We start from the raw sequence: 13,384 nt of genomic DNA, 5'->3' as shown, positions 1-13,384 counted from the left end.
CTGCAACCCTATAGGTAGAACAACAATATGAAATAACCAGTACCCCCAGAGTTCCTGTCTCTAGCTGCATATGTAGCAGAAGATGGCCTATTCGACCATCGTTGGGAAGAGAGGCCCCTTGATTTTGCAAATTTTATATGTCCCAGTACAGGGGAATGCCAGGGTCAAGAAGTGGGAGTGGGTGGGTAGAGGAGCGGGGGTGGGGGAGGGTATAGGGAACTTTTGGGATAGCATTTGAAATGTAAATAAAGAAAATATCTAATAAAATTTTTGTTAATGTTCTATAGATCTCAAAAGGTAATTTTAAAAAGAAGTAAAAATTATTGAGGGATATCTAAATGATATTGATGACATCTTTAGCAATTAGAAAAGTGTACACAATTAATATTCCATGTTATAATACTCAAACTATGTTGAACAACAAAAGAACTGATAATAAATATTTGTGAGAATACAGGGAAAGGAGAGTCTTTATTCACTGATGGTTGGATTCCAAACAGAAATCAATGTGAGGATTCTTAATATCCTAAAGATAGATTTATGGTATGTCCCATTCTTAGCATATTTATAAAGGACTCAACATCCTAGTACAGACAAACTATTCTATTCATAATAACTAGAAAATGAAAATACAGATGCCTTTGAGTGATGAATGGATAGTGAAACTGGTTCATATAAACAATCAATATTTTTGAGTTGGGTGACCCCATTCCTCAACCAGGGGTCATGCCTATCCACTGGATACAGTATGCACAGAGCCTATCTCCCCTTTGTTGGATATTTTGGCTAAAAATCCAGAATTCCTCCTGTCAAAAGGAAATGCAGGGACAAGGAGTGGAGCGGAAACTGAAGGAAGGGCCATTCAGAGACTGCCTTACCTAGGGATCCATCCCATCTGCTGATACCAAACCCAGACACTGTTGCTGATGCCAGGAAGCACTTGCTGACAGGAACCTATTATAGCTGTCCCCTGAGAGGCTCTGCATGAGCCTGACCAATACAGATGTGGATGCTTACAGTCAACCATCAGACTGAGCATGGAGACACCAATGGAGAAGTTAGGGCAAGGAATGAAGAAGCTGAAGGGGTTTGCAACCCCATAGGAAGAACAACAATATCAACCAACCAGACCCCCAAAAGCTTCCAAGGACTAAACCGCCAACTAAAGAGTACAAAAGGGGGGGGGACCCATGGCTCCAGCTTGATATGTAGCAGAGTATTACCTTATCTGGCATCACTGGAAGGGGAGCACCTTGGTCCTGTGGATGCTCAAAGATGACCCAGTGTATGGGAACACTAGGGCACTGAGGTGTGAGTAGGTGGGTGGGCAGGTGGAGGAGCACCCTCACAGAGGCAAGGGGGAGGGGATAGGGGGGTTGTGGAGCAGAAACTGGGAAGAGGGATAGCATTTGAAATGTAAATAAATAAAGTAACCAATAATAAAACATATATACAATCAAATTCTATTAAACTGTAAAAAAAAATAAAAATAAAAACTTGAAATTGGCAGGTAAATGGATGAAGCTGGAAAATATTAAACAGCAAAGTGTTAACTAGACCAGGAAAGACAAAGGCTGCATGTCATCTCTTACACGTGGATTGTAGCTCTGAATCCTTAGATGTGCATCTATGACATGAAGTTATCCCAGAAGCCAGGAAAGCAGAAAGGGAGCTTTGGGGAGAGAGGAGAAGGTACTTTTGGACCAGGCATATAGCGGGAAGCAGGGGCTATGAAGTCAGAGAGGAAGACAAAGGGGAAGGAGTTTAACTGTGGATGAGGAAGGAGAGAGATAAATCAAACTAAAGATGTTTGAAAATTCCATGGGGATGCATGTCCGTATACAGCTAGGAGTAGAGAGAACAGAAGCCCTGAATTATTTCACTAAGTGCCTAGCAGTAGTGATCTGTAGATGACGCCAGATGATGGCTGTGGGGTAAGACTGTAGATTAAAAGACTTCCACTATAAAATTCATGATATCTTTGTTTTTAAGAGGTTAATAATTTTCCATTGTATAGATGTACCACATTTTCTTTATTCATTCTTCATTTGAGGGGCTTCTAGGTTGTTTCTAGTTTCTGGGTACTACAAATAAAGCTGCTATGAATGTAGTTGAGCAAGTGTCTCTGTGGTATAGTGGGGCATCTTTTGGGAATATGACCAGGAGTAGTATAGCTGGATCTTGAGGTAGAACTATTCCCAGTTTTCTAAGAAAACATCAAGTTAATTTCCAAAGTGGTTGTACAAGTTTGCACTTGCACAAGCAATGGAGGAGTGTTCCCTTTCTCCATATCCTCACCAGCATGTGCTATCAGTTGGGTTTTTGATCTTAGCCATTCTGATAGGTATAAGATGGAATCTCAGAGTTGTTTGGATTTGCATTTCCTTGATAACTAATGACTTTATAATCCTTTCTTTAAGTGTTTCTCCGATGTTAAAGATTCCTCCATTGAGAATTCTGTTTAGCTCTGTACCCCATTTTTTAAATTGACCAACAGAGTCAATTAAAACCCTTGGGGTCTCTCAAAGATTGAATTACCAACCAAAGAGCATACATGGGTTGGACCTAGCACCCTCTCTCACACATATGTAGCTGATGTGCAGGCATAGTCTTCATGTGGGTCCTGAACAATTGGAGCAGGGGCTGTCCCTAAAGCTGTTGCCTGTCAGTGGAATCTGTTCTACTAACTTGGTTGTCTTTGCTGGGTGGGAGAACAAGCACCTAGCCCTGCAGAGACTTGATGTGCTTGGGTAGGAGGACACATGGGGTGGGGGGCTTCACTCTCTTGGAGGAAGAGGGGAGGGACAGGGGCGAAGGGGGACCAGAAGTGGGGACAGTGATCAGGATGTAAAGTAAATGTGTGGTGTGTGTGTGTGTGTGTGTGTGTGTGTGTGTGTGTGAGAGAGAGAGAGAGAGAGAGAGAGAGAGAGAGAGAGAGAGAGAGAGACTGAGACTTCCACTGTGATATACACAGCCCTAAAAGCAGTGCTGCAGGTGAGGGGGTAATTCCCAAGAGCCTAAGAGCCAACTATTATAAAGCAAATAATGAACTGAGTGAAAGACAATCAAAGCTATTACAGAGAGCCTGTGGGATCCACGTAGAATGAAAGGGTCATACACTCAGTATCCTAATGGGAGTTGGGTCATGAAGCTACACAGCAGTCCCCATTAACTCTGCTTTAGCTTTGCAGCCTGGAAGGCTTGGATACTGTATTATGAGGTGAGAACACTTCTTTGTATGCCCCTCCCTTCTTAGTCCCCAAGAAAGATGTGGTTGAGTTAGGACACAGGTCTTTATAATACTTTGTCACCCTTTTCAGAGCGATATACTGAACAACTTTGGCAACTTAGCTGCGGTGTAGCAAATGGCTCTGCCTGCTACACATGATGACTGGACAAGGATGCTGTCAGGAATCTGGCTCACCTTTCCTTTTTATCAGCCTCATGCGCATGATGCTTAGCCTCCCTCCTTCCAATTCTAAGTGTGCTAGCAGCTAAATGAGAGGGCACACACCAACCTCTATGGACCCCACAGCCAAAAACCAAATAGCACCTTCAATTTCACATTGTGGGAAAATAATGGGGTTCTGTGTGATGGTCCTACTTGCCCCAAAGACACCACTTCTTAATTCTTTGTAGTCTATTTATTTGCTCAGTACTGGGACAAAATTCCAGAGTATCAAATTGATCACCTCAGACTGAGACTCCTTCCTTTTGCAGACTTATTCCGAGGGTTATATCTTCTTTTGTTGCTATGTCAAGTAAATAAAATCTAATTATATGGGGCAAATTTTAATATCATATAGATAATGCATATAGACATTTAAATTATACTGCAGCTACGGCACAGGGTCAGAGAAAAATAAAGCTACTGACGTCTCTATCCAGAACTCTTCCGGTACTGTTCAGGAAAAGCATCTGTTTAACGGGGTCCAGCAACACCCAGTAGTCCACGTTGTCCTTTAAAGAGAGCTCTATGGTGGGGTCTGGTCCTCCGGCAGTCCCCTTAATCAACATGTTGTCCACCAGGATTGTACCTGCAAACCAAACACAGCTATTTGTAACCACGCACTAATCAAATGCCTTCTTTAGCGAGGAGAGGATTATTCTCTTTAAAACTCAGCTGGGCCAAACATCTGCCAAGTCAGATCACATTCAATATTGTACTGAGCATCACAAAGTATTTTTCTTGTCCTCCCAAAGCCACAGATATCTATCTTTGTTGTGCTATGTGCCAGTGGTATTTTGGGACGATGTAGGCTAGAAAGCAGAGATTTGGAGACTTGAAAAACACCACCCTGTTTCTGTTTAGCAGCGCTGAATCTCTCCCACCTTCTAGCCATCACTTCTCTCAGGATTTATTATTGAATTTTTTATCCTGAACTAAGGAAACAACTGTAACAGCAGTACAGGATACCAAATCTACTCAGTGAGGCTTCTGATATGAAAAGAAAGATCTTGAAAATGAAAGAGAGGAGGGAGGGGCTTAAGTAAAGAGGCAGCAAGATTCCCTACAGCTAGAAGTGCATCCTGTTCTCACATGTCAGAATAAATTCATAAAAGACAAATGTTAATGTAACCACGGAGACACTCAGTAGTGGCTGTTCATCTCTAAGACATGGCACTCAACTGGACTGACAAACTATTCAGATTTTACATTTCAATGCTTGCTTGCTTCTCTCTCTCTCTCTCTCTCTCTCTCTCTCCCTCTTGCCCTTGCCTCTTGCCTTGCTCTCACTCTCTTCTCTCACTCTTGCTCTTGCTCTGTCTCTCTCCCTCCCTCCCTCCCTCCCTTCCTCCCAGTCTCTCTCCCTGTTTCCTCACCCTCCTTTCTCCTCTTTCTCTTCCTCCTTCTAGTAGTTCTTGAGAAAATATGAAAAAGAGAGCATGTCTCTAACAGTTCTTCTCTGCAAAAGATTCCATGTATTTTGCAAGTTGCAAGTGAGCAGCAGTGATGCAGCTCAAACTTATTTTTCTCTCCACATAGTAACTCTCCTCCTGCCAATCAAGGAGGGGAGTGGCTTAGAGTAATCACTTTAACTCTCTTCCTGCCAATCAAGGGAGGGAGTGGCTTAGAATAGTCGCTTTCTGATACATCACTCTGCATAAACAGTGTATAGAGGAAACATGGCTATGGAAACAAAACTGAACTCTTCTAAAGCCTAGAAGAAAATGGAAATATTTAGATAACTTCTTGCTTTAAAACAGGAAGCAGATCAAAAAAAAAAAAAAAAAAGAAAAAAGAAAAAAAAAGACAGGAAGCAGATCATAGAAAATTCACAAATATGAAACTAGGCTTAAAAAATAAAATGTCAAATTTATCTATCATGTTTTGGTAAGGCAGGAAATTGGCCTAAATCTTATACCATTACACTGTTACAAAAAAATGAGATTGCATCATTATTTGATTTCCCCCTGTACCTTAATAATGTTAAGGAAGTATTTACAGTATTTTCCTAACAATACCCTATTGATATGTTCTGACTGCCTAGGACATTCTGAAAGGAACTATTTTTCTTTGGAAGCAAACCTTTTATATTAATGCTCATATTCTTCACACACTCCTGAATTCTAGATAATATCTTCTTTTTCTGTCTTCTGTAGAATGATGAAAATCACAGGACAGGAATTTCTATCCCTAAACCATATGTTTATCTCTGAAGCACAGTTGTGTTTTTGTATCAGCACACTGGCAAGAATAGAAATAACCCCAATAGAAGCTCTCCCCTAGTTAAGGTTGTAGTGTAGCCATGTCTTTTAGCCTTGAGTACTGTAGTGTGTGCTCCTGCTTGGAAAAGTATGGGCGGAGCATCTTTTGTTTTTAAGCAGATATTTATTGTTTTTTAAAATCAATTTTTCACAGAAGTTAAATGCTTTCAACCATACTTAAAAGAATAGAAAGTTTGCTAACAGACAATGAATTTATGAGACGAAAATCTTGAAAACAGAATTGCATATTTTTATATTTGTCATTATTCTTGCTGTATCAGGGCTGGGTCATGATTTTGTTGTTGTTGTTTCATCAACTTTTATTTATGCATAGTGATATTTTTCTTTTATTGAAAATAAATATTTTTTCATACAATATATTATGAATATGGTTTCCCCACTCCCTACTCTTCAACTCCTCCCAGATCCTCCCTATTTCTCATCTCATTCAAATTCACAACCTTTCATTCTCACTCCTTAGAAAACAAGCAGGATTCTGAAAAGAAAAATTAAATTAAATAAAACAAAAACAAACTTTAACAGAATTAACACAATGAAAAGAAAAAAAAAACAAACAGAAAGCACACACACACACACTCTCACACACACACACACACACACACACACACACACACACAAAACCCCACATATAAATGCATCTTCACACACACAGGAACCCCATGGAAACACAAATTGGGAACCATAATATATATTCCAATGACCTGTAAGGTAAATAATAATAATGATGATGATGATGAAGCCCTTTCAAAGCATTGTAAAACAAGAAACCTTCAAAAATGGCATTGAGTTCATTGTGTTGACCATCTACTACTGATCATGGATCCTGCTTTTAGAAGTGTTTTGTATTCAGTGAGACCCCATTAAAGAAGACTAATTTTTCCTTTGTGAGTGGTTATCATTTGGAGATAGTTTCTAGGTTAGGGATGGGTTAGTTTGTCTCCCAGTCCCCTTTCGTTGCCATAATCCCACCAGACCCAGAACCATGCAAGCTATGTGCATGCCGCACACTCTGTACAAGTTCATATTTGCACCAATTCTGCTGTATCTAGGTCTTATTTCCTTAGTGTTCACCATCTTCTCTGGCTCTTATACTCTTTCCTTCTCCTCTTCTTCAGGGTTCACTGTGCCCTGAGGCGAGTGCTTTGATAGAGAGACATCCCATTTTGGATGCAGTGTTCAAGGTCTAGCACTCTCTGCACATTGTCCAGCTGAGGGGAGGTGTCTGTATTTATTCCTATCTACTGCAGGAAGAAGCTTATCTGATGATCGCTGGGTGAGTATAGGAGACTTTTATCAGGAGTCATTTAATTGCTATCCTCCTTTAGCAAAACCATAGTGTTTGGCTTTTCTCTAGGCCCCTGGCCTATCTGGTCTCAGGTTCATGGCTACCCAAGAGGTATTTGGTATGATCTCCGTTTGATAGCACAGGAATTAAATCCAATAAGATGTTGGTTGGTTAGTACCACAGGCTTTGCACCACTGTTGTACCTCCCTATCTTGCAGGCAGATCTCTATTGTAGAAAAATGGTTTTCTAGCTGGGTCGGTGTTTATCTTTCTCCTATGGTAGCATGAAGAGTACCTTCCTGTACAATAAGCACTAGTCTGTAAGGGTGGAGGCTCTAGGTAGACATCAGCTTAATTTCTCCCTGTTCAATGAATCACAGAGGTTTTGTCTTCAGCAACAGGGCCTCGCCATCTGTTTGTGGAGAGAAACCAAGGAGCTTGGAAGTAGCTTGGATTGCTAGGGACACTGATGAAGCACCAAGAACTCAATAGAAAGAACTCATTTCTGAACTGGAGGCTGCATTTGGTGACAAGAGATGTTCACTTGTGTCTTTGTCTACCCTTATTACTCAGGGATTCCATTTAGATCATATTCAATTCTGTCTATAGTTTAGGAAGGTTCTATTGTTTTAGGTTTCTATAGAGCCCTTTAAATGCCTCTTAGTTTTACCTGTTCCTTTCCATATTCCTTTCCTTGTTCCACTCTGTGTTATAAATATTATCTACTATGTACTTCCTTCTAAACACCCTAAGCTGCCCCACTAATATGTACTGGTTTATACTGTTGTGGATATCTCAAAAAAACTCATATAAGTTAAATTTAGAATTTGAAAACTTTTAGTGAATAAATACCTTTTTCTTGCTATTACTCTATATTTTTACTTTTTTTGGACAGCATGTTACTATGTACCCTAGACTGGCCGCAAATTCATGATTTACTTATTTCAGTTTTCTCCATTTGGGATTACAGGTGGGTGTCGCCACATGAAGTTCGGACATAACTTGGAATATGACTACTCTCTATTCTCAGGTGAGGGAGATATTAGCATGTTATCCGCAGTAGGTATTATAGACTCAACAATGTGAACTCTACCTCCACGAAGGCAAAGCTCAAGAAATTTTCATTTTCTGTTACATAGACTGTGCACACATAGCTATATTTTTTGTAAGTTGAAAACAAGCACCCAGAGTGCATCAAAACATAAATCCTCTGAAGAGCAACTTACAAACCAGTACAACATCTTTATTACACCAACCTCAACCTCCTCCTGCTCTATACCTGTTCTCTAAAAAACTAAGTCTTGTCAAGAACAGAGCCCAGTCTCTGTCAAGAATTGGCGCAAGGATAAGGGCTTTGGTTATTTTTATGTTATTAACTCTATTTGGAAGTGAAAGCAAGATAATTGTCACAGAAGTTTTGACAAACCGTGTTCCTGTTCATGTCTTAAAGCAGAGGCTACACTTAAGTATCATAACACGTCAAGACTTGATACAGACTAGAAAGGTCTGACTTGGAAGTTATAGGGCAGGAGGGAATTCTTAGAGTACAAAATAATATAAAAGACTGGTGTCTTTAGTGGTCTGTTTTCCTCCATTTCAGTCCCACTAGCTGGCAACCAACCCAGATCTGTGGTTAACATAGAGTGACCACTTCCTTACCTCAAATGTTTGTGAGTTCTCTCACCAAATTTCAAATTAAATTTGATGGCAGGAAAATGTGTTCAATAAATTTATATGTTATGTTTTTATGGAATATTTTTACTCTTCACTAGAGTATTTGACTCTAAACTAAGACTGACACATAACCTGTCCTCTCTGCATTCCATCTTCCAATCCATGCTTCTACCTCTAATCCCAGATCTGTATTCCATTTCCTGGGCCACAACTCTGCTTGCATCCCTGGAGTTCTGCTTTTATCTGGGACAATCAGGTGAAATACCCATGCGCCAATCTCCTATCTGCTTAGTCTCCTGGCAAGCAAAGCATCTGGGAGGTCTGCTCTGTCCCTTCTGCACTCCAATATGGATCCATACCTCTACCTGGCCTGCAACCACCTGAGACCACCAAGTCTGCCCACATCCCTGGATGCCTGCTGCTACCTGGGACAAGCAGCTCTACTTGCAATCCCAGAGGCCTGCTAACATCAGGGGCTACCGAATCTGTCTGCATCTCTGGAGACCTGTTGCCATCTGGGAGAACCAGTTCTATCTGTGATTTCAGAGACCCTCTGTCATCTGGGACTACCTGCTCAACCTGTAGTCCCAGAGGTCGGTTGTTATTAGGGATTACCAAGACAACCAACATCAGGGACAACAAGACTGCTAAAGGACAATATAATCTCCAGAGAATCAAATAACCCTTTTAAAAAAAATGAGGTACAGAGCTAAACAGAGAATTCTCAACTGAGAAATACTGAATGGCCAAGAAGCACCTAAAGAAATGTTCAACATCCTTAGTCATCAGGGAAATTCAAATCAAAACANCCCTGAGATTCCACCTCATACCAGTCAGAATGGCTAAGATCAAAAACTCAGGTGACAGCAGATGCTGGTGAGGATGTGGAGAAAGAGGAACACTCCTCCATTGTTGGTGGGATTGCAAGCTGGTACAACCACTCTGGAAATCAGTCTCGTGGTTCCTCAGAAAATTGGACATAGTACAATCTGAGGACCCAGTTATACCACTCCAGGGCACATATCCAAAAGATGCTCCAACATATAACAAGGACACATGCTTTGCTATGTTCATAGCAGTCATATTTATAATAGTCAGAAGCTGGAAAGAACCCAGATGTCCTTCAACAGAGGAATAGTTACAGAAAATGTGATACATTTACACAATGGAGTACTACTCAGCTATTAAAAACAATGACTTCGCCAGGCAGTGGTGGCACACGCTTTTAATCCCAGCACTTGGGAGGCAGAGACAGGTGGATTTCTGAGTTTGAGGCCAGCCAAACAAAGTGAGTTCCAGGACAGCCTGGGTTATACAGAGAAACCCTGTCTCAAAAAACCAAAATACAAAAACAAAAACAAAAACAAACAAACAAAAAAACCAATGACTTCGTGTTCTTAGGCAAATGGCTGGAACTAGAAAATATTATCCTGAGTGAGGTAACCCAATCACAAAAGAATACACATGGTATGCACTCACTCATAAGTGGCTATTAGCCCAAAAGCTCAGAATAACCAAGATACATTTCACAGACCACATGAAGCTCAAGAAGAAGGAAGAACAAATTGTGGAGTATTTTGGGAACAAAATACTCATGGGAGGAAATATGGAGACAAAGCAGAGACTGAAGGAAAGGCCATCCAGAGACTGCCCCATCTGGGGATCCATCCCATATACAGACACCAAACCCAGACACTATTGTGGATGCCAAGAAGTACTTGCTGACAGAAGCCTGATATAGCTGTCTCCTGAGAGGCTCTGCCAGAGCCTGACAAATACAATACAGAGGCAGATGCTCACAGCCAAACACTGAACTGAGTACAGGGTCCTCAATGGAGGAGTTAGAGAAAGGACTGAAGGAGATGAAGTGGATTGCAAACCCACAGGAAAAACAACAACCAACCAGTCTCCTGAGAGCTCTCAGAGACTAAATCACCAACTAAAGAATACCCATGGAATGACCCATGGCTCCAGGCTCATATGTAACAGACAATGGCATTGTCAGGCATTAATGAGAGGAGAGGCCTTTTGTCGTGAATGCTCAATGCCCCAGTGTAGGGAAATGCCAGGGTATGGGGAAAGGAATAGGTGTATGTGTGATAACTGTCATAGAAGCAGGGGGAGGGGGAGGGGGGAGGGGTTTGTGGAGGAGAAACCAGGGTAAATAAAGAAAATATCCAATAAAAGAAAAGAAAAAAAGGCCAACATAAAAACAGACTTGACAAAAGCCAAGGCAATATGGCATCACCAGAGGCCAGCTATCCTATTACAGCAAGCCTCGTATGACATAACATAATTAATGCACAAGGAAATGACTATAAATCTAATTTTATGAGTATGGTATAGGCTTTTACAGAGGAAATGAATAAATCACATAAATAACAGAAAAATACAGTTAGATAAAAGTTTTAAAATAGGAAGTAAATATAAAGAAATATAGGAAAATACAATCAAACAGGAGAAGGAAATGGAAAAAAAACATTTAAAGATCTGAAAATAAAGTCAGGAGCCGGGTATGGTGGCGCACGCCTTTAATCCCAGCACGTCGGAGGCAGAGGCAGGCAGATTTCTGAGTTCGAGGCCAGCCTGGTCTGCAAAGTGAGTTCCAGGACAGCCAGGGCTATCTATACAGAGAAACCCTTTCTCGAAAGACAAAAAAAAAAGAAAGAAAAAAATCACAAGCAATAAAGAAAACACAAATTGAGGCAATCCTGGAGATGAAAAAATGAAGGAAAGAGAATAAGAACTGTAGACATAAATATCAACAACAAGAATATTCCAAATATATTAGACCATATATGAAAATCTTCCCACCACATAATAATTAAAACACTAAATATACAGAATAAAGAAAAAATATTAAAAGCTAAGGTGAAAATGGCCAAGTATAAAGGCAGAGCTATTAGAATTACACCTAACTTCTCAACAGAGACCCTAAAAACCAGAAGGTCCTGGGCAGATGTCTTGAAGGTGCTAAGAGACCACAGACATCAGCACAGATTCAGCAAGACTTTCAATCACCATAGATAGAGAAAATATGATATTCCATGACAAAACCAAATTGAAACGATAGCTTCTCACTATTCCAGGCCTACAGAAGATACTATAAGTAAAACTGCAATATAAGAAAGGTAAATATACCCAAGAAAACACAAGAAATGAATAATTTCACAGACATAGACCACTAATACCATCATCATCACCACCGGGAACTAATAATCATTGGTTATTAATATTGCTCAATATCAATGGACTAAATTTACCACTGAAAAGACATAGGTTAACAGAGTGGATGAGAAACAGATTCCATCATTATGCAGCTACAAGAAACACACCTTGGCAAGGAATATAGACATTACCTCAGAATAAAGAGCTAGAAATAGGTTTTCCAACTAAACATACCCAAGAAACAAGATGGAGTGGTCATTCTAATATCTAATACAAAAGACTAAACCAAAAGTAATCAAAGAAATGGTGAAGAACACTTGATACTCATCAAAAGAAAAATCCACCAAAATGACATCTCAATTCTGAATATCTATGAATCAAATGAAGGGCACCCACATCGGTAAAAGAAACTTTACTACAGCTTAAATCATACATCAAACCCTACACACCAATAGTTGAAGACCTCAACACCCCACTCTCAACAATGGATGGGACAACAAACAGAAACTAAACAGAGAAATAAAGAAGCTAACATGTTATGAATCAAATGCACCTTAGAGATATATGTACAGTACATTTCACCCAAATATGAAAGAATAAAATTTCTTCTAAGCAACTAATGGGCCATTCTCCAAAATTGGCCTGTACTCCATCACAAAGTAAGCCTCAAAAGATACTAGACAATTGAAATAACTCCTTGCATCTTATCAGATCTCCGTGAGTTAAAAACTGGACTTCAACAACAACAGGAAAATCTATAAACTCATAGAAACAGAACAATTTTCTAGAATGAACACTGGATCAAAGAAGAAATAAAGAAAGAAATTAAAGATTTTCTAGAATTCAAGGAAATGAAGGCACAACATATCCAAATTAATAAGACACAGTGAAAACAGTGCTGAGAGGAAAGGTATAGCAATAAATGCCCCCATAAAGAAATCAGAAAGATCTCATACTAGCAACTTAACAACACACATGAAAACTCTAGAACAAAAAGAAGTAGACACATAGGAGTAGACAGCAAGAAATAATCAAAATCTGGGTTGAAACAAGGAGAACAATACAAAGAATAAATGAAACCAAGAGCTGCTTCTTTGAGAAAAATCAACAAAACAGACAAACCTTTAGCCAAACTAACTAAAAAGTAGAGAGAGAATATCCACATTAACAAAATCAGAAATGAAATGGGGTTATAACAACAAACACAGAGGAAATTCAAAGAATCATTAGGTCTTATTCCAACAGCCTCTTCTCTGCCAAATTGGAAAATAGAAATAAAATGGATAATTTTTCTGGATAGATTCCATTTTCCAAAGTTGAATCGAGATCAGGAAACCATCTAAATATTCATTTTTTAAAAATTAATTTATTTATTCCTCCCTAGAATAGGGATCAAAATACCCATGAAAGGAGTTACAGAGACAAAGTTTGGAGCTAAGATGAAAGGATGGACTTTCCAGAGACTACCCCACCCGGGGATCCATCCCATCATCAGCCACCAAACCCAGACGCTATTGCACAGGCCAG

General features: G+C 39.9%; 1 protein-coding gene across 4 annotated transcripts in view; it reads right to left on the bottom strand.

Moving 5' to 3' along the window:
- Positions 1–13,384, bottom strand: part of Pcdh15 (protocadherin related 15) — a 1,443,732-nt gene that overhangs the window by 439,773 nt on the left and 990,575 nt on the right. For all 4 annotated transcript variants that reach the window (XM_029542087.1, XM_021204350.1, XM_021204353.1 and 1 more), the window contains one exon: positions 3,877–4,037. In XM_029542087.1, coding sequence (XP_029397947.1) covers positions 3,877–4,037 — 161 coding nt within the window. The remainder of the gene's footprint in view (positions 1–3,876; positions 4,038–13,384) is intronic.

Source organism: Mus pahari, chromosome 9 (assembly GCF_900095145.1).
Source record: "Mus pahari chromosome 9, PAHARI_EIJ_v1.1, whole genome shotgun sequence".
In the NCBI taxonomy this organism is placed as follows: domain Eukaryota; kingdom Metazoa; phylum Chordata; class Mammalia; order Rodentia; family Muridae; genus Mus; species Mus pahari.
The sequence above is the reverse complement of the archived record's forward strand: the minus strand, read 5'-3'. Positions and strand labels throughout refer to the sequence as shown.